Source organism: Cetorhinus maximus, chromosome 21, assembly GCF_964194155.1.
Source record: "Cetorhinus maximus chromosome 21, sCetMax3.hap1.1, whole genome shotgun sequence".
NCBI lineage: Eukaryota > Metazoa > Chordata > Chondrichthyes > Lamniformes > Cetorhinidae > Cetorhinus > Cetorhinus maximus.
In genome coordinates, this window is record NC_135899.1 from 11432177 (window position 1) to 11452190 (window position 20014).

The window sequence follows — 20014 nt, forward strand, 5'->3', positions numbered from 1 at the left end:
GAATGACCATCCGGTACCACATCAGAAACATATACACAAAGTGATTGACAAACCAGACAATGACGATGCACAAGAAGCGAAGAATGATGAATACATGTTTCACATCATCAATCTCATGGAAAACATAGACACCACCTCACTGTCTGAAGTGTTTGTCAAGATTCAAATTATCTGCCTAAGAATGTTGGTAATTATTAGCCAAGATTGACACAGGGGCAAGTGCAAAATTGCTAACCTTACAAATTCGAAAAGACATGTATCCACAGATATGGAAGACCATGGCAAAACCTACTGCTGTGAAACGTTTAGTGTACAACAGTTCACTAATTACATATGCAGGGTCCATAGTCCTGGAGTTCATGTACAATAAATCCTCCTGGGTTCTACATCGTGGAGATGAAAGGCCCGATGATTGCAGATCTACCGGCATGCCACGAACTCACACTAGTGTCATGACAGCCAATCACAGCCCGAATTAGTTACAGACATGTTGAACTTTTTGAGGAAGACATGTATTTTTAAAAAGGATGTACAAACAAAATCTGGCTGAGGCTGTAAAGTAACCACTTGCTGGAAAATTCCGATGTGGATTACCTTTGACCGACTAGCCCAGAGAAAGCTGAATGTTGCACCTAAAAGATGTCAAAGCCTACTTCAGACAGAGATACTTGAAAGGAAGAGATGCAATGCAAAAAAAAACAAATTGTAATCTCCTGTGGCGGCGGAGAAGATGGAGACTGATTATCACATCTCAGCAGAAATCACCTCCTGTTGAGTTATGTCTCAGAATGTGGACAAGAGCTGAGTTGAAAGAAAGCAGATTCTGGGCGAAACACATGTTTGTTTTTCCCTTCCAGGAATACACAAGAAAAGGGGTTAAAAAGCCAGCTGCAAACCTGGTCTGTGCGCTAGTTCTGATGTGCTAGTGTGTGCTGTGAAGGTCACAGCTGAAGAACATCAGTTAGGCATCCCTGCAGCTTGCAGGTAAAAAAGTCTTTCTGTTGCTGGAGGCAAGTCACAAGTCAGCAAAGCCACAATCAAAAAGGAAACAGGACAACTCCTTCAACTAACTTGCAGAACCAAGTGTCTCCAAACCAACTGCTCAACTGCCACAGTCAGCTCCACCGGAATCACCTAACTTTACGGCCGCAATATTTTTCCATCTACTTCTCATGGGCAAGTCAAAGACTGATTCATTTATCTTTTTTAAAATTTTATTTTTGGACCCAACCTCTCATTTCTAATCTGTGTGTTGCATTTTTATTATTTTTTTCCTCGGGTTTTTAGTAATTAATAAACTCGCTCTTTCTTTGACTCAAGAAAGCCTGGTTAAGTTGGCTCCTTCTGAAACATAAATACGTTTGGACTGGAAAAGGTATCCATGAGGGAAGGGATCCTTTTTAAGCTAACCTTGTTGTGGCCAACCTAGGGGGTTGAATAAAGGAGGGGAACCAGTTCATCCTTCCTCACCTTGGAGCATAATAATTTAGGGGACCTCACCCAGGGACTGGTTGTGACACTGATCACAAATCATCAAATTAATCGAACACCACATAGCAGATCAACCTCAGAAACTACACCTAGCACCTCAGTTCATGACCTGAGATAGACTGGCCACTTTCCAGGGCCGAATGTGGTGGCCTTAGGACCATTCATGAGTTTGTGTGATATACAGCGAGTGGCCATCTAATCAGGGTAGCCATTATCTCGCAGGATAGCTTTGATGTGCCCTATTCCAGCAGCAAGATTACACGGTGATCAATGGCACAGGCCCTATTTACAAGGTTGCCCATAAGGCCAATCTTATAACGCATGAAACTATAGGGATCCCAATACATATATTGCCCAGTGGAGGTAGGCTTGCAGTGGAGACGGTAGTGGAGAACCACTGGCAGATTTCGCAGCTAACAAGTCCAGGAAAGGGAGTTCACTTGGCTGCTCCACTTCAATGATGAATTTGAGCACAGGATGGAGCCCATGAAGCTATGGAAGGAAATTCTTACATGCAGCTGCGGATTCAAATTTAACAAATGTATCATCTACACGTTGGAAATATGCAAGGGCTAGGAGGTTAGGTGCCATTCCATCGAAGACTCATGGAACCCAACAAAGATGTTGTACTGGGCCTAGAGGGGACCCCATGGCAACACCATCTATTTGGGCGTACATGGTGTCAGTAAAAGCTGAACTCAACTGTGCGAGTTGCTGAATACTGATTCACATAATGGTGGTGCATCTCTATCGTCATGATATAGTGCTGCAGTGCAAATGTCTATGGCTTCCTTCAGCGGTATATTGGTGAATAGGCTCGCAATGCCGAATGAGAAAAAATGTCGATGTCAGACATGGACACATCATCGCTATCGAAGTGTATTCCTGCACAGTCTTTATAAAGGTGAAGGGTTCCTTCACCATGTAGGTGGAAAACTTGCTCAAAACTGGTTGTAACAATTCACCCAACCATTTGGCCACTTCGTGCTGTGCAAAACCAGTCATAGATTAGATCTCTCATCCCACCAATGCCCAGTATCACCACAACTATCTGGTGGTTAGCATGTTGCTGTTTGTGGGATCTGACTGTGTGAAACTGTCAGTCAACATGACAACAGTGACTACACTTCAAAAGTGGAAAAAGCTTTGAGATGCCCAGAGGTCATTATACAAAATGTAAGTTATTTCCTGCTGATTTTGAGGTTCTATATTTTGCTTCTAGGAAACACTTTCTGGGCCCAGGCAAGGGGCAGCTCCGCCATACAACTGCAACACCTCCCTTTCTGAATACAGCACCATAGGCACACCGAGCGCCAATAGAGGACCCATCCCTTCAAACCAGTGTCTCACCTATTCCCAATCCACATTCCAATTCTGTTAAATGGGATTAGGTAGGTAGGTCAGGTGTTTCTCACGTGTCGGTGCAGGCTTGATGGGCCGAAGGGCCTCTACTGCACTGTGTGTTTCTGTGATTCTGTGAATAGGATTGCAAGAGTTGTGGGAAAACCGTGCACTGAAGTGAAAGGGCCCATGAGGGAGGACTTGAGTGATAGAGCAACACATGTTAACACATGAGCCATTTGCATCTAAGCAGAATCCACAATTTTAATGAAATGTAGGAGATCAGAAATTAGTGTTAAGAATTACTCATAATAAACATTCTCCCGTTATTTAATACTTTTTACATTACAGCAGTGACTATACTTCAAAGTACTTAATTGATTGCAAAGTGCTTTGAGACATCTGGTGGACACAAAAAGCACTATATAATTGCAAGTTTTTCATATTCCTTCTGATCTAATTTGCATTTGTGTTGTTGTTAGATTTGACTCAATGCCTAACCCTGGAATTAGAAGATTGGGAGTTCGAGCCTCACTCCAAAGACTTGAATCTGGGCTAACACATCAGTGCAGTACTGAGGGGGTGCTGCCCTGTCATAGATGCTGCTTTTTGGATGAAATTTTCAACTGGGATTCTGTCTGCCCTCTCAGGTGGGTGTAAAATACCTCACAGCCACTATTTCGCAGAAGAGCTGAGGGATGCTTCCCCAGTTTGCAGAGCCATATTTATCCCTGAATAAACATTGATGTTTGTGGGGCTTCGCTAAGTCCAAATTGGCCAGAACTTTTCCCTAAAGTAAAATAAAGTAACTACACTACAAAAGCATTTCATTGGCTATAAAGTGTTTGGATATGTTCAGAGGGTGTGAAAGGCACTATATAAATACAAATATCTCTTTCTTTTAATTTATTTACCACATTTTGCAGTCAGGCTATGATTTGACTACAGTATAGAGTTGCTTTGTGACCCATAACTTGTGCGCAAAGATATAAAAGTCAGCTCCTGGAGAATTTTTTAATCTTCAGTGTCCGCAGGCTAAATCCTTTCTCATAGATCTGTAGACTGTACCTAGATGAATTCTTGGAAATGTACCTTAAGACTTCTTCCTGCACTTTAATGAAAATTTGAACCAAAATATACAAAACATATTAGATGCTAGTGGAAAAATGGCCTTAAAATATATTTCAAACAGGCAGTTTTCTTCTGGCAATACAGAAATGTCAATGGTAAAGATTCTCTGAAGTTCAGGGAGGAGGAGCAAGACCAGGTCCCCAGCCCAGAAAAGGATAAGGCAACAGGGAGACAAGGCAAAGTAGACATCATTCAGGCAGAGGAATGTACTAGATTTACGAGTAATCCAGAGGTCCAGGCTAATGCTCTGGGTACATGGGTTCAAATCCCACCATGCTAGCTGGTGGAATTTGAATTCAGTTAATAAACCTGGAATATAAAGCTAGCCTCAGTAATGGTGACCATGACAACTGTCATTGATTATTGTAAAAACCCATCTGGACACTAATGTCCTTGAAGGAAGGAAATCTGCTGTCCTTACCTGGCCTGGCCTCCATGTGACTCCAGACCCACAGCAATGTGGTTGACTTTTAACTGACTTCTAGCAAGCCACTCAGTTCAAGGGAAATTAAAAATGGACAACAAATGATGGCCTTGTCATGAACACCCACATCCCATGAAAGGAAATAAAAAAGATTTGCCGCAAGTTTAATAAAGAGGTTGTGGAGAAAATAATGAGAAAGAAAAATTTTAAAAAGTCTCCGAGAACACAGTTTTCACCCCAGGATATTAAAATAAGTTGATGAGGATATTGCAATTTTCATTAGTCATGACCTTCCAAAACTCTCTTACTTCATGTATTGTCCCCTCAAGTTGTAAATTTTCAATGTGGCTCCTTTTAAAAGGACTGGTGGGGAAACCTAAAAATCACAGGCCTATTAGCTCAGTATTTTTCACGAGTTTGTTACTGGAAGGACTGAGTGACTTGGACAGATATGAACAAATCAAATAGAGCCAGCATGGATTAATAAAGACTAAAGCATGTCTAGCTAACTTAGCTCTTTTAAAGCCAACCTAATAAACTAAATCAACAAAATAAGGGATAGCTAGCTAACTTAGGTGCACCCGTATCTATCACATTTTAATGATTAATGTTATTTTCATCGATTTTCGAAAGGTATTCAACAAGGTCCCGGTACAAGGGGCACTTAACACGAGTGAAAGTTTGTATGGAATGGGAGGCACGACTGGGGGAGTTTAATTAAAAACAGTAAGGATCCGTTTATACTGCACAATGTTGTCTCTGCATCACAAAAATTATCTGCACCTATGTGTAAAAAAATCTTGCACCCAAGAATGTCCCCAATGACATTGTGTGTGACAAAGCACAGCCAGATGACATGGGCTGTGTGTCTGGATTAAGGAGCGCAGCATTCACAGGACTGAGATAAAAGCAAAATATTGTGGATGCTGGAAATCTAGAAAAAATACAAAACTACCTGGAAAAACTCAGCAGGTCTGACAGCATCTGCGGAGAAGGATACAGTTGATGTTTCGAGTCCTTATGACCCTTCATCAGGACCAAGAAGTATAGAAATGAGATGAAATATAAGCTGGTGGAGGGTTGTGGGACAGGTAGAGCTTGATAGAGGGCCAGTGGTAGGTGGAGGCCAAGACGAGATTGCCAAAGATGTCATTGACAAAAGGACAAAGGGGTGTTGACGGTGGTGATATTATCTAAAGGATGTGCTAATGGGGACATTAAGGGTAGCAAGCAGGACAAGCTAGTGGCAGATGGTCCCCTACTTGGTCCTGATGAAGGGTCATAAGGACTCAAAACGTCAACTGTATCCCTCTCCGCAGATGCTGTCAGACCTGCTGAGTTTTTCCAGGTGTTTTTGCTTTTGTGCCAGATGACATGGGCTGTGTGTCCGGATTAAGGAGCGCAGCATTCACAGGACTGATCCCATCGAGAGGAAATTCCTCAGACTCCAATGACTTTGTAACAATGACAATTAAAATATAAGCGATTGCTCTCTGTTTATAAAAGAAAGGAGTCAGAGGGGCAAGAAAGTTGAGCAGAACTGTCTGTGCTTCTGTAATATTATTTTCCACCTCTAGATGGTGCAGTTGCTCAGCGGGACAAACAGAGTTGTGACAAGAAGCATCAGCGCCAACTTGCTGCCGGCAGTGAGCACTTCATGTCCTTCCAACCCCAAGTTTGTACTCTCCTCACTGCAGGATTTTGGAGAGTAAATTTTCAATTTGACACTTGGGTGTAGAACCGGCACTGCAGAGCAGTTGTCAGCGATAGAAACGGCCTCAATGTTCCATTTAAACCAGTTGTACACCCAAGAGGCCAATTTGCAAATAGACGACCAATTGGAGCAAAAATGCTGAACGCAATTTGAAGAGGTAATTGTCTCTCTTTACTGGAATAGTAGTTTGATCACCAAACCTCTCATACTGTTCGTTTACTATTAGCGAATTGTGAGTGTACTTGAGTGTGCGTGTGTGACAGTGTGTGTGAGAGAATGTGTTTTTATTTGTTTGTGTGTTTGAATGAGGTTGAGATTGTGCATGAGTGTGTGTGAGAGAGGGTGTCAGCGTATGAGTGTGTGTGAGAGAGGGTGTCAGCGTATGAGTGTGTGTGAGAGAGGGTGTCAGCGTATGAGTGTGTGTGAGAGAGGGTGTCAGCGTGTGTGTGTGTGTGAGAGAGGGTGTCAGCGTATGAGTGTGTGTGAGAGAGGGTGTCAGTGTATGAGTGCCTGAAGGTGCTGGGGATATGGTTCGGAGGGACCGGGGCATGCGTTAGAAACTGGAAGGAGCGAGTGTCTATGGTGAAAAGGAAACTGGGCATGTGGGAGCAACGCGCTCTCTCCATTGCAGGTAAGAACCTGGTCATCAGGTGTGAGGCACTCTCGCTGTTGCTGTACATGGCGCAGGTCTGGCCCATTCCACACTCCTGCGTGATGGTGATCACCCGAGCCATCTTCCGCTTTATCTGGAGGTCGAAAATGGATCGTGTCTGCAGGGACGCGATGTACAAGCCTCTAGATAAAGGGAGAAAAAATGTATTAACATTGCCCTCATAATGATGGCCACCTTTGTGTGTAGCTGCATCAAGCGGTGCGTAGACCCTCAGTACGCAAACACCAAGTGTCACTACGTGCTGAGGTTCTACCTGTCCCCGGTGTTGTGAAGGATGGGTCTGGCCACGCTGCCGCGGAACGCTCCAAGTAGTTGGACCGTGGGGTACCACCTGTCCCTCGTGGAAAAATTTATGCAGAGAAACAGCTTTGCCCACAAGTCCATCAGGCAGTGGTCGGCATGTAACATCTTAGAGGCCCTGCGGGAAAAGGAGAGGGTGTATCCTGTGGGATGGTTCCCCGAGCAGACTGTCAAAGTCATTTGGCAGAATGCGTCATCACCAGAACTTTCCAACAAGCACCAAGACGTGGCTTGGCTGGTGGTGAGAAAGGCCCTCCCCGTCAGATCCTTCCTACACACCAGGAGTCTCACCCCCTCTGCATGTTGCCCTCGAGGTGGCTGTGGTGGGGAAGAGACCGTTGTTCACCTCCTGGGGGATTGTGCCTTTGCAAAGAAGGTCTGGAGAGAGATGCATTGGTTTCTGTCGAGGTTCATCCCGAGCAGTTCTGTGACACAGGACTCTGTGCTCTACGGGCGGTTCCCAGGGACACACACCGAGACAAACATCAGCTGCAGCTGGAGGATCATCAACTCAATGAAAGACGCTCTTTGGTCTGCCCGAAACTTGTTGGTCTTCCAGTGCAAAGAGTTGTCCCCGACCGAGTGTTGCAGACTGGCACATTGCAAGGTCCAGGACTACGTGCTGAGGGATGCGCTAAAGGTTGGGGCAGCCGCCGCAATGGGGAAGGGTCGCTGTCTAAGACCTTTCTGCCACAGTGCACCGAGGGGCTGGGAACTGTTTAGAGCCCCTCGGGCTGTACAGCTCAAAATGAATGTCTGCAAATGATTGTAATATTCATTTATTGTATTGGTGCACCTCGTGATACATGTTGTAAAAGTTGAACCTGATTGTACCTTTGTGATGGTGATTTTGAAATGGTTTGGTATGTTCTTCCAGATATTTTATGAATAAAGTATACTTTTTCAAAAAGAAAAGTATGAGTGTGTGTGAGAGAGGGTGTCAGTGTATGAGTGTGTGTGTGAGAGAGGGTGTCAGTGTATGAGTGTGTGTGTGAGAGAGGGTGTCAGTGTATGAGTGTGTGTGTGAGAGAGGGTGTCAGTGTATGAGTGTGTGTGTGAGAGAGGGTGTCAGTGTATGAGTGTGTGTGAGAGAGAGGGTGTCAGTGTATGAGTGTGTGTGTGAGAGAGGGTGTCAGTGTATGAGTATGTGTGTGAGAGAGGGTGTCAGTGTATGAGTGTGTGTGAGAGAGAGGGTGTCAGTGTATGAGTGTGTGTGAGAGAGAGGGTGTCAGTGTATGAGTGTGTGTGAGAGAGAGGGTGTCAGTGTATGAGTGTGTGTGAGAGAGAGGGTGTCAGTGTATGAGTGTGTGTGAGAGAGAGGGTGTCAGTGTATGAGTGTGTGTGAGAGAGAGGGTGTCAGTGTATGAGTGTGTGTGAGAGAGAGGGTGTCAGTGTATGAGTGTGTGTGAGAGAGAGGGTGTCAGTGTATGAGTGTGTGTGAGAGAGAGGGTGTCAGTGTATGAGTGTGTGTGAGAGAGAGGGTGTCAGTGTATGAGTGTGTGTGAGAGAGAGGGTGTCAGTGTATGAGTGTGTGTGAGAGAGAGGGTGTCAGTGTATGAGTGTGTGTGAGAGAGAGGGTGTCAGTGTATGAGTGTGTGTGAGAGAGAGGGTGTCAGTGTATGAGTGTGTGTGAGAGAGAGGGTGTCAGTGTATGAGTGTGTGTGAGAGAGAGGGTGTCAGTGTATGAGTGTGTGTGAGAGAGAGGGTGTCAGTGTATGAGTGTGTGTGAGAGAGAGGGTGTCAGTGTATGAGTGTGTGTGAGAGAGAGGGTGTCAGTGTATGAGTGTGTGTGAGAGAGGGTGTCAGTGTATGAGTATGTGTGTGTGCATATTTAGGTCTTCATCAGTAACGTTACAACATCTCTGCTCAGTTATCTGTTCTTTAGTGTCGGTAAGGGCCCGACTTTTTATAAACTGTTAATGACCTTTCTAAGGTCCGTGTTTTACTTTCCTCAGCTTTTTACAGACCAACCAATCCACTTTGCCGTGAATATAAACCTTCTTTCAATCACATGGCTGACCAATGATCTCTCCCGGGCGGAACCATTCAAAATATTGGAAGGATTTATAAGTTGATACACAATTAATTTGGCCACATTACAAACACACCTTCCGTGGCCATCAGAGGTGTCAGCTGTGGCTCAGTTCATAGCACCCTCGCCTTTGAATCAGAGGGTTGTGGGTTCATGTCCTACTCCCGGAAACCAAGAACTGTGATTGTACTCGAAAGAGTTGCAATCTGTGACTGTTGATAACTCGAAAGAGTTTCCGTGGCCATCAAATCCTGGAGTGGGACTTGAACCCAGCGTTTACTGGGAAGCAGGGATTCTACGCACTGCACCACAGGAGTAACTGCACTTCAAGATTATTTCATTGGTTTTAAAGTGTTTTAAGGTTTTGAAAGGTGCTACAGAAAGTTCTTGTTTTAATTGTTCCCTTTTCAGAGGAACTGCTGCCACCTTGTGGTCTTTTTTTGGTGAAGTGACTTTGCGGTTGTTTAACATATTTGGATTTGGATCACGCCTCCAACATGCCAGAACAATGACAAGGGCTTTTTTTTTCTGGAGGGAGCGGAGAGAATTCCAGATCTCCACCAGTCTTGGTGTGAAGAATAAATAATGAGGCAGAATCATGACCTGTGCAGCAAAGCATGCAGAGGGCGTATTATTAAATTCAGTCTTGTTTTTACATGCAGAAATATTTATGTAAAAATCCCTTCAGCGCAGACAATTAATTCGATCCCATTTATTACCGGGATTACACAATGTAGCGTGGCATTACATAAGATTTTTACATCACAGAAACACACCATCTGGCCCAATAAATCGATAATCCACATCTGCTTGCTCCCACCCAACTTCATCTCAGCTCGTCAGCATATCCTTCTATTCCTTGCTCCCTCATGTACTTATCTAGATTCCTCTCTCAATGCAGCAGCAGCGCTTTTTAACTTTACTTCTTGCGGTAGCGAGTTCTACATTACAACCACACTCTGTCAAACTTTGTCCAATTGCTACGGACCAGTAATCCAGACGCTGAGGCTAATGGTCTGGTGGGGGTCATGGGTTCAAATTCCACCAATAGCAGCCGGTGGGGTTTAAATTTAATTAATTTATGATGAGGAAGGCAGAAGGAATGTTGTAATTTATCGCAAGGGGGCTGGAATATGAAAGTAGGGAAGCTTTGCTACAGCTGTAGAGAATGTTGTTGAGACCACATATGTACTGTTTTCGTCTCTTTATTTAAGAAAGGATATTAGTGCGTTAGAAACAGTTCGGTGAAGGTTCACTCGACTGATACCTGGGATGGGGGTGGGTGGGTGGGGGGGTTTATCTTATGAGAAAAGGTTGGACAGATTGGGCCTGTACCCATTAAAGTTTAGAGGATTGAGAAGTGATCTTACTGAAACATATAAGATCCTGAGGGGACTTGACAGGGTAGATGCTGAGAGGATGTCCCCCCTTGTGGGAGAGACTAGAATTAGGGGGACACCGTTTAAAAATAAGGGGTCTCCCATTTAAGATGGAGATGAGGAGAAAGTTTTTCTCTCAAAAGAGTCATGAGTCTTTGGAAATCTCTTTTCCAGAGAGCAATGGAGGCAGAATCATTGAATATTTTTTATGGCAGAGATAGATGGATCCTTTATTAACAAGGGAGTCAGGGATTATCGGGGGTCAGCGGAATGTGGAGTTGGGGCCACAGTCAGGTCAGTCACGTTCCTATTGAATGGCGGAAAAGGCTCAGAGGTCCGAATGGCCTATTCCTGCCCCTAATCCATACGTTATTATTGTTCATAGGAGCCTCCCCTGAATTCCTTATTGGATTTATTAGTGAGTATTATAAACTGGAATTATATGGAATTACAAAGCATTACATAGAGTTACACATAATGTGACAGCGCAGTAACAGGCCACTCAGCCCAGCCGGTGCATGCTGGGATTCATGCTCCACACAAGCCACCCTACCTCATCTTGCCTGAGGGGGAAGGTCCTTAATAATGTTAAAAATTCACCATAACCCTTTGAGAGCTCTTCCATCACCTGTACAGTTTCTGATTAGACTGGACGGACACAGAGCAAAGTGTCCGGAAGTTTCTAAAATTGTAAACCTGACCTCAGAAACCCCTCCCAAAACAAAGCAGAATTTTCTGGAAAATTCTGTGTTGTGTTTAATAAACATGGCAGGTTATTGAGACACACAATTCATTTTCGGTGTAGGAAGAAACACCAGCCAATTAATCTGTCCACCCCTGTTCTCAATTTGGCAAGAGACAGTTCTTACAAAAAGCCAACACAGGATTGAGGGACTGAATGGCCTCCAACTGCACTGCATAATGCTGAGCCTTTTTCTTGCACCCCATCTCAGAATGTGAGTGATGTGCAACCGTCTCCAGGAGGCAAGGCTGGATAAAATTTTTGGAGACCCTGGTCTGACCAAACAGCAGCCCCCCACCCCCCCATTCTCGACCTCCCCAGTTGGAGACCAAGGGACGCAAAACCCTATGTTTGGCACCAGTTTGGGTCATAGGGGTTGCCAGAAAGGTGACAGGTTTTTGACATCAATTTGCCTTTGGACTCCACTTTTTGTCAGAGTTTAGCTCCCTTAACCTTCAGCTCTCCCAAGGTACCCACAAAGCAGTGGTGCAGTTCATCCATAGCTTGGAATTTGGTTCATGAGTGCCAGGGCGGGTATACATGCCAGTGGGTATGGACACTAGCTATCTGGGGAACAGTTTATTGACTACGATAAGGCCCCATTGGTTGCTTGTGTCCAGCAATCTGTTCGATGGCTTAAGCCTTGTGAAACACCTCAAAGCAAACTCACTAAGAACTGGATACTGAATGCTTGTTTTTAACATGGTTTGAAGGGGAGGTGTGAATTTCAACTCAGTTAAAATATTTGGCTGCCTTCAAACAAAGGCACTGTGAATAGTTTTGAACCACTCACAGCTCCCTGTGGAGTTCTTTTTTACATGCTAGCTCCTCAGCATTGGGCTGCTGTGTACATCGTCTTAAAGTGAGTTTTTTGAAACTATAATGAACACATTTAATTGTCGGGCACATTATAGACCCTAGCTTCTAAAAATACATCTTTAAAAAGTGAAAGGTTTTGCTAACATTGACATCGAAGGTGAACTGGAGGCAGAGCAGTGATATGCGAGGGTGGGGGTGGTATTGCAGTGTCAGAGTCCTCCATCATAGAGGGCAGCGGGCACTCCTATTTCACATCTGGGTGCGAACCCAGAGTCGAGGTCTGCCCTGGCATCCAACCAGCGTTCAGAAGTTGTCCTGGGTTCCCTCGGCACCCGTCAGCCAGTTGATTGACTCACTGAGCACCCCATCATCCGACCAGTAGTGGGCACTCTGTTGGTGGCAGTGCTGGTTGCATTCGCACCTCTTGATTTTCATGACATCTTTGACGATGGTTCCTCTGACCAGGCAGCGGAAACGCACCTTCGTGGTCCTGGTCTCCACAGGCTGGCAGCAGCGCCCGTCCGTGCACAGGCCGCAGTACTTGGGCTTGTATTTCCTCAGGCTGGTGCACCCTTGGTAGATAAAATGCCTGGGTTCCAGCTCCTTTACGCTCTTCTGGCACTTACTGCCTGCCTGAAACACAGACAGAATTGGCCGCAGTGTGAGTGAGTGTGTGCCAGTGTGAAGAGTCTGTCTCAGAAAGTGCTCAGGTCACCTCCCACCCACCCCTCCCCCCACCCTCACTCATTTAATAAAAAAAGTACCCTCTTAAAACGCATCAATTTTAAAATTCTCACCCTGGTTTTCAAATCTCTCCAGCCCCCCAATCTCTGGAATCTCCTCCAACCTTACAACCCTCCGCGATATCTGCACTCCACCAATCCTGGCCTCTTGTACATCCCCGATTCTGGTTGTGCCTTCAGTGCCTTGGCCCTAAGTTCAGGAATTATCTCCCTAAACCTCTCTGTCTCTGTCTCTATCTCTCTCACTCCTCCTGTAAGATGCTCCTTAAAAGCTCTCTCTTTGGCAAAGTTTGTGGTCACTTCTCATAATATCTCCTTACGTGGCTCAGCGTCAACTTTTTGCCTGGTAACACTTCTGCAAAGTGCCTTGGGAAGCTTTATTATGTTACAGACTCTACATCAATGCAAGTTGTTCTTGTTACAGGATATGGACATGGCAGCTGTTTGCTGCCAATAATATTTTTTCCCAGTAGGTGGCACTGCTGTCCTCTATCAGCACATTAAGTCAGAAAGGGCTTGTGTCCAGAACCTTGTACAGTGAGTGAGCTCACTTGACAAACCATCGAGAGCAGATTTTGACAGTGATTTAAACCTAAATTAGGGAAATAGTAGTTGGCTCATTGGACCATCTTGGGAGAGATGTGCATCCCAACAATCCAAGAATAGACACAATCATAGGTGCTGGAAATGAACGGGCAAGGTCCTAACTCACTCAGACACACTTCATGTTCCCGATCCACGTGTTTTAAAGCAGTTGTTCTGAAGCAGGCATTGAGCTAGAACATTATAGCACATGTCAGGTTTCTATGCTGACCTAGAACTGTATTATATATAATGCTAAGGTGCAATGATATGTCATACTGCAGGGTATCATATTGATATAGAACAATGTTATTGTAAAGTCTATCATATTGTTTGGAAATAATAATGTGATGCAGGATGTCACATTACTCTAGAACATCAGGTCACAGTTTAGAGTATCTCTGATCTAGAACCATGCATCGTGGTCCAGGCTTCCACATTGATCTGAATCATACATTCGTGCAGACTGTCACATTGATCTAGAGCAATACATTATGGTGCAGGGTCTCACATTGATCCAGAATCATGTATTATGGTGCAGACTTATATTGGTCTAGAACAATACAGCACAGTGCTGGATTTCACAATGATCTAGAGCAATACATTATGGACCTGGCTGCCATGTTGATCTAGAACCATACACCATGGTGCCGGTTGTTACATTTAACTAGAACAATACATTTTATTGCAGGCTGTCACACTGATTGGTTTGTTCCAACTGGATATTTAGTTGGTGCTTCACACTCACCTCTACAATGACTAACCTTGAGATGGACATCATTGAGCATATGGCAGGATCGGATCTGGCACAGTCTGGTCTCCTGTTTTGGTTGACACCAGGTGTTGTTGGTGCTCAGTCTAGTGGAAATGCCCATGCCACAAGTCTGTGAACATGGCGACCACATTGTGCTTTTGACTTGGCAGTTGGAACGGCTGGAGCTTTGTCTCTCGAAAACTCTCAGCTCTGGAGCAGACAAGGAATGTCCACAAAAATAGTGAAATGAATGAACAATATATATATATATATATATATATGCACACACTCATATGGACACACATACACTCAAACAAATACATACACTCTTAAGTGCAACACTGTCAAAACTCACCCATGTACATATAACTACATTCTTTCCCTATATATAAACACATGTACAACCAGATATTTTCACACACATACACAGAAGTACAAACATTTGCACATGTGCACATATACAAGATACCCACAGCGCACTCACATATTTATGGCCACAGACTACCTCTCTTACACACACAAAGATACACACACACACACAAAATCTCATTCCCTTTCAGACACAAAAACTGCACAAAAATAAATACACACACAAACACATATAGATGCACACACATACACATAAATATAGACACAGACACTCACACTCTCCCATTCAAACTTTCCAATGTCTTCTTCACACAACTTGTCATCACATTTTCATGTCAATATTGAAACTGCCTAATGTAAACATTTAGGGGGCAAACACCCTTGGCTCATTCAAACCAAATGATCATTTATACCCCGCTCAAGCTTATGCCTTATTGACTTCATTAGGGAGTAAAATCAGCCTGAGTTTACAACAGGAATCTCACCCTGACCCAACCTGTTCCCGAGTAGTGGTGGTGAGGGGGGCAGGGGGGTAGGAGGGTGGAGGGAGTAAGGGGGGTGGGGGGCGGTATAGTGGGTAGGGGGCATTGAAAGGGTGGGGTTTAACTTATATTTTAGAATGGAATTCTGAACTGGAAACTCAATTACCTCTCCATACAAAAGAAATTGGACATATACTCAAACAGGCGTAATATACAGAACTATGGGGAAAGAGTAGTGGGCGGGGGGGAACTAATCAGTTTGCTCTTTCACAGAGCCAGCATAGGGATGAGGGGTCAAGTGGCCTCCATCTGCATTGTCTAAAGCTAAGTTTTTCCTTGTAACCCATCTCAGAGTATGAGCGATGTGCAACCTTCAGGGTTGGCAGTGGTATTTCTGTCCTGGAGAAATTAAGGGAAAAAAGTGAGTGTTTGGCTTTAAAGGACATCCAGGGGCTTCCTGTCGCTCACTCGCTCCTACGTCCTGACTTACTGTGGACTGCTTTCCGCTGCTTGGCCACCTTGCCTGCGGCCATGACTATCTCCTTCCACTTGCCCATTCTCAGTGCCATGTCGTCCTTGGAGTAGGTTGATGTGCACTTCCACCTCTCACAGCAGGTGCCGGGCAACTTGACCAGTTGAGCATCTTTGCAGAAGGCGGGTGGCAGAGACAGGTGCGAGGGGCAGAGGGGGGTGCAGCTAGCTTTACCATCCTTGCAGGTGCACTGAAGCCGACAGGTCTGCTTGAAGATCTCGCCGTGCTGGTGGACTCTCCCATTCATGAGACAAGGCCGCCCTGGGCTGCTGGCTATAAGAGGGAGGAAACAGTGTGGGCCAAGGTCAGCCAAACTACTGCTTTCAGCACGTCAAAAAAAAAAAGATTTTAATGGGCAGATTTCAAAAGGAGTTATTTTAACAGCAGGTGAGAGTATGAAATGGTCAATATCAAATTCATTATCTCTTAAATGATCCATCTGGTAACCCTAATAGAAAATCAGATGTGGGTAAATTGAAGGCTATTGATATGATGTGTAAATGCCCTCGATGCCTGGTGTTGTGAGGTGTAGATGCCCTCGATGCCTGGTGTTGTGAGGTGTAAATGCCCTCGATGCCTGGTGTTGTGAGATGTAAATGCCCTCGATGCCTGGTGTTGTGAGGTGTAGATGCCCTCGATGCCTGGTGTTGTGAGGTGTAGATGCCCTCGATGCCTGGTGTTGTGAGGTGTAAATGCCCTCGATGCCTGGTGTTGTGATGCATAAATGCCCTTGAAGCCCATTGGGGTGGTGGGGGTGGGGTGGGGGTGGTGAGAGATATCAAAGCCCTGGGCACCATTTCTCCTCACCTCTGCAGATTCCCGTTGTGGAATTCAGCTTCGCCTTGAATTGGCAGCGGAGCCCGTGGTCATGGTCACAGGGTCGCAGTGTGCTGCAGTCCTCGTTAAACTGCCGGGCACAAACCCAACAGCAGCCGCAGTCATCCAGAACCAGAGACACACCCGGAGGGCACGGCCGTGACTTTGGGCAGCGACAGTCGGGAGGACACACGGCCTGTGAATAAAGGAGATTCCGTTATCACCTCCTCAGCCATTTTGCTCTTTATGTTTTCCTCTCTGCTTTGCCTGAAAAGGATTAGACCTGCATTTAAATAGCACCTTTCCCAACCCCACAGGCGTGACACTGCACTTTACAGCCAATGCAGTACTTACAGAAGTGCAGTCCCTGTGGTACTGTAGGAAACTCAACAGGAGATGTGTGCACAGCAAGATCCCACAAACAGCAATGAAGAAATGACCAGTAGTCGTTTTAGCGATGCTACTTGAGTGATGCTCCTATAATTAAACCTGGGCCAGAACAACAGGGAGACCTCACCGGCCTCTTCTTCAAAATAATGGCCCTTTGACCTGAGAGGGTGGACGGTGCCTCAGTTTAAAGGTGCCACCACTGAGGGATCGCTGACAGTTCAATGTTCCCTCAGAACCACACTGGAAGGGTGAGCCTGAATTCTGTGCCCAGATGTCTGGAGAGAGACTTGATCTCATGACCACCTGACTCAGAGAGTACGACCCAATGAGACTCCTGTGATATGATTCTAGAGGTGCCCCTGCCACTCTCCGTATTCCGCCTCGGTGACCACTCAGTGAACCCAGACACTGAATTTTGGCAAGACCTTTGACCTTGAATGCACCACAGCTAATCCCAATACCTTCATGACCCAACACAGCCTATCAGGTAGTGATATTGACTAATCACCAAGCCCCCCACCCAATTGCTCTGAATAAAACATTCCCAATATGTGCAACATTGCCAGCGTGTATTTATTCTTGATAAAACATTCCCAGTTTGTATTATTCTCTATATCACTCACTCCCAGTGCTTATAATTCTCCATATAACTCATTTCCAGTCTGAGTCACTCCCTATATAACTCAGTCCCAGTACCAGTTATTCTCTATACAATTCACTCTGAGTTGGTGCCATTCCAGGTATAACTCACTCTCAGTCCATGTTACTCTCAATATAACTCATTGCCAGTCCATGTTACTCCCTAAATAACTCACTCCCAGGTGTAATTCTCTATATAATCCACTCCAGGGTGTAATTCTCTATATAATACATTCCTACTCTGTGTTATTCTCTATATAACTCACCCGCAATATGTGTTATTCTCTATTTAACTTACTCCTCGGTATTATTCCCTGGATAACTCACTCCAAGGTGTTATCCCCCTATATAACTCTATAGTCATTCTGTATATAACTCACATCTAGGATGTTTTTCCCTATGTAGCTCATTCCTAATCTGTTATATCCTTCAGAATTCACTGCTAAATGTTACTCCCTATATAATTCACTCCCAGTATCTGTTATTCCCTATATATCTCACACCCCAGGTGTTAGACCCTGTTTAACTCACTCCCAGTCTGTGTGCTATCATTTTATGGCTTGGAGTGACACAATTTGAGGAGACGCATTTTATCTTACCAGGTCAGCGGGGCTCGAGCTGCCCAGCAGGACAAGTCCACACCACAGTGCCAGGCTGCTACCCAGTCCTGAGCCAAATGGACCCCTCTTCATCCTGAAGTTCATCGCAGTCTGAAACTAGTCGATTGCCGAGCTGCAATTCAGAAGTAAGAGCCGACAAGATCCAAATATTCTGCTTCACGACAACAGCGACAAGTTAAGAAGGGTGGGACGAGAGCGTTCAGCAATGGTTTTGGAGCAGATCTTCAATCCACAATTCTGTCACGCCCGATTATCTTGACAACCAAACTGCTCTGAGGAACCTAACTAGTGGTCCCCAGGCTGAGGGGTTTACTGGGATTATCCTGCTGGCTGGACTGGGAGAAGATCAGAGACTGCAACCGAGTGCTGGCAAAAAAAAAGCCTAAAGAACACACCTCACATCTTTCCTATAGAGAAGCAGCTCTTTCGGAGTACTGCTCCTTTGCCTTTTCCTAATCTCCCAGTGCTTCCTCTGGTTCATATGTTTGTGTTTGTGTGTGTGTGCATATTTATTTATATGCATGCCCTGCTTGTCAGATAAGGTGTTCAGAAAGATAAACCTGTGGTTACAATTCCTGGAGAGGCGCTGACTCATCGTCACTCCGGTCTGTTTCTCAGAATCGTCCCTGGCACAGCTCCCTCCTGCTCGCTGAGCATTTGCTGTTGTGTTGGCTTACATCGTTTTAAATTTCTATAGCGCCTTTTTGACAGTAGACATGGAACAGACCTGATCAAGAGACTCTGGTAGAAGCAAGCATGGAGTTAGCTCCTAGTCTGGGTTATGCTTTGTACATGTCTGTACAGTTATATGTTACCAATAAACAGTCACTGTTCAACCGTACAAGCCCCGGAACCTCTTCTACTGAACAAAACGCTTACAACGTACTTCAGGGCGGGGACAGGGCTCCCAAAGCACACACCCGCCCTAAAGCGCAGCACCATCCACAGCACCATGGAATGGTCACAGGACAGAAGGAGGCCATTCAGCCCCTCTTGAGCCCATGCCAGCTCTCAGCCAGAGCAGTTCACCTAGACCCGCTTCCTCGCCCATTCCCCAGGGATTTTTATCTCTCGCCAGATCCTTATCCAACTCTTCTTTGAAAGGCTTGATTGAATCCGCCTTCACCGCACTGTCCTGTGGTGCATTCCACATCCTAACCACTTCACTGTGTGAGAACAAGCTTGTCATCTTTGCTTTTTCTGCCAATCACCTTAAATCAGTGTGGTCTGATTCTCGACCCTTCCCCCCACAACCCCCACCACAGTTTCTCCCTCTCTCCGCTGCTCAGTCCCCTCACGATTTGAATACCTCTAACAAATCTCACCTCAATCTTCTCTTCCCTAAGGAGAACAGTCCCGGCTTCCACAATCTATCAATGAAACTTCATCCCTCTCATGAAACTTTGCTAAACCCTTTCCGAAGCCTTCATATCCTTCTTGAAGTGCACATGGAACGTCTGTCTGCTTGTTTTTCATCCATCCTGGTTTCCCAGGGTTGGCTGCACTACGAACCATCTTTCTCCACTGATTTCTGTTCTCCGCTGCCCTCACTGCTTGTCCCATTGAGAGGCCAGTCCATATTATCCATCTTGGGGCTTCCTTGTGCAGGTGTTTTTACCTTGCGTGACCTCTTTTTCCAAACACTCCCCTCCTGCTCACATCACATGTCCAAAATATGTGAGCTTCCTTGATATCACTGCCTCAAACACCAGCTTTCTCTAGCACCCACTCATTTGTCCGCTTGGCCATCCATGACACACGTAACATCCGTGTGATGCCCTTCACTTCAAATGCTCTTATTCAAACCTCATCGCTCTTCTTGGTGGTCCAGCTTTCACAGCCATACATTGTCAAGGGCTTTCAGAAGACAAATTTTCTTTGTAATGGAGATGCTGTAGCTACTCCATACCCTTTTAAGTGAGTCCACAACACCATAAGCCTTATTAAGTCCTGGCTGAATCTCTTTGGTAGACTCTGCATCTTCCGTGGTGGGTGACCCAAGATAGCAGAAGGTATCAACCTGTTCAAACTGAACTCCATT

The 20014-nt window shown here is 45.2% G+C and overlaps 1 protein-coding gene across 1 annotated transcript; it reads right to left on the bottom strand.

The window, feature by feature from the left end:
* Positions 1–9803: 9803 nt before the first annotated feature.
* LOC144695652 (CCN family member 1-like) lies at positions 9804–18805 on the bottom strand. The gene is made up of 5 exons (XM_078566575.1): positions 17953–18805; positions 16316–16520; positions 15467–15781; positions 14136–14335; positions 9804–12679 (listed from the first exon to the last, which is right to left on the bottom strand). The coding sequence occupies exons 1-5, from the start codon at positions 18055–18057 to the stop codon at positions 12350–12352; spliced, it is 1155 nt and encodes a 384-aa protein (XP_078422701.1). The 5' UTR covers positions 18058–18805; the 3' UTR covers positions 9804–12349.
* Positions 18806–20014: the final 1209 nt, after the last annotated feature.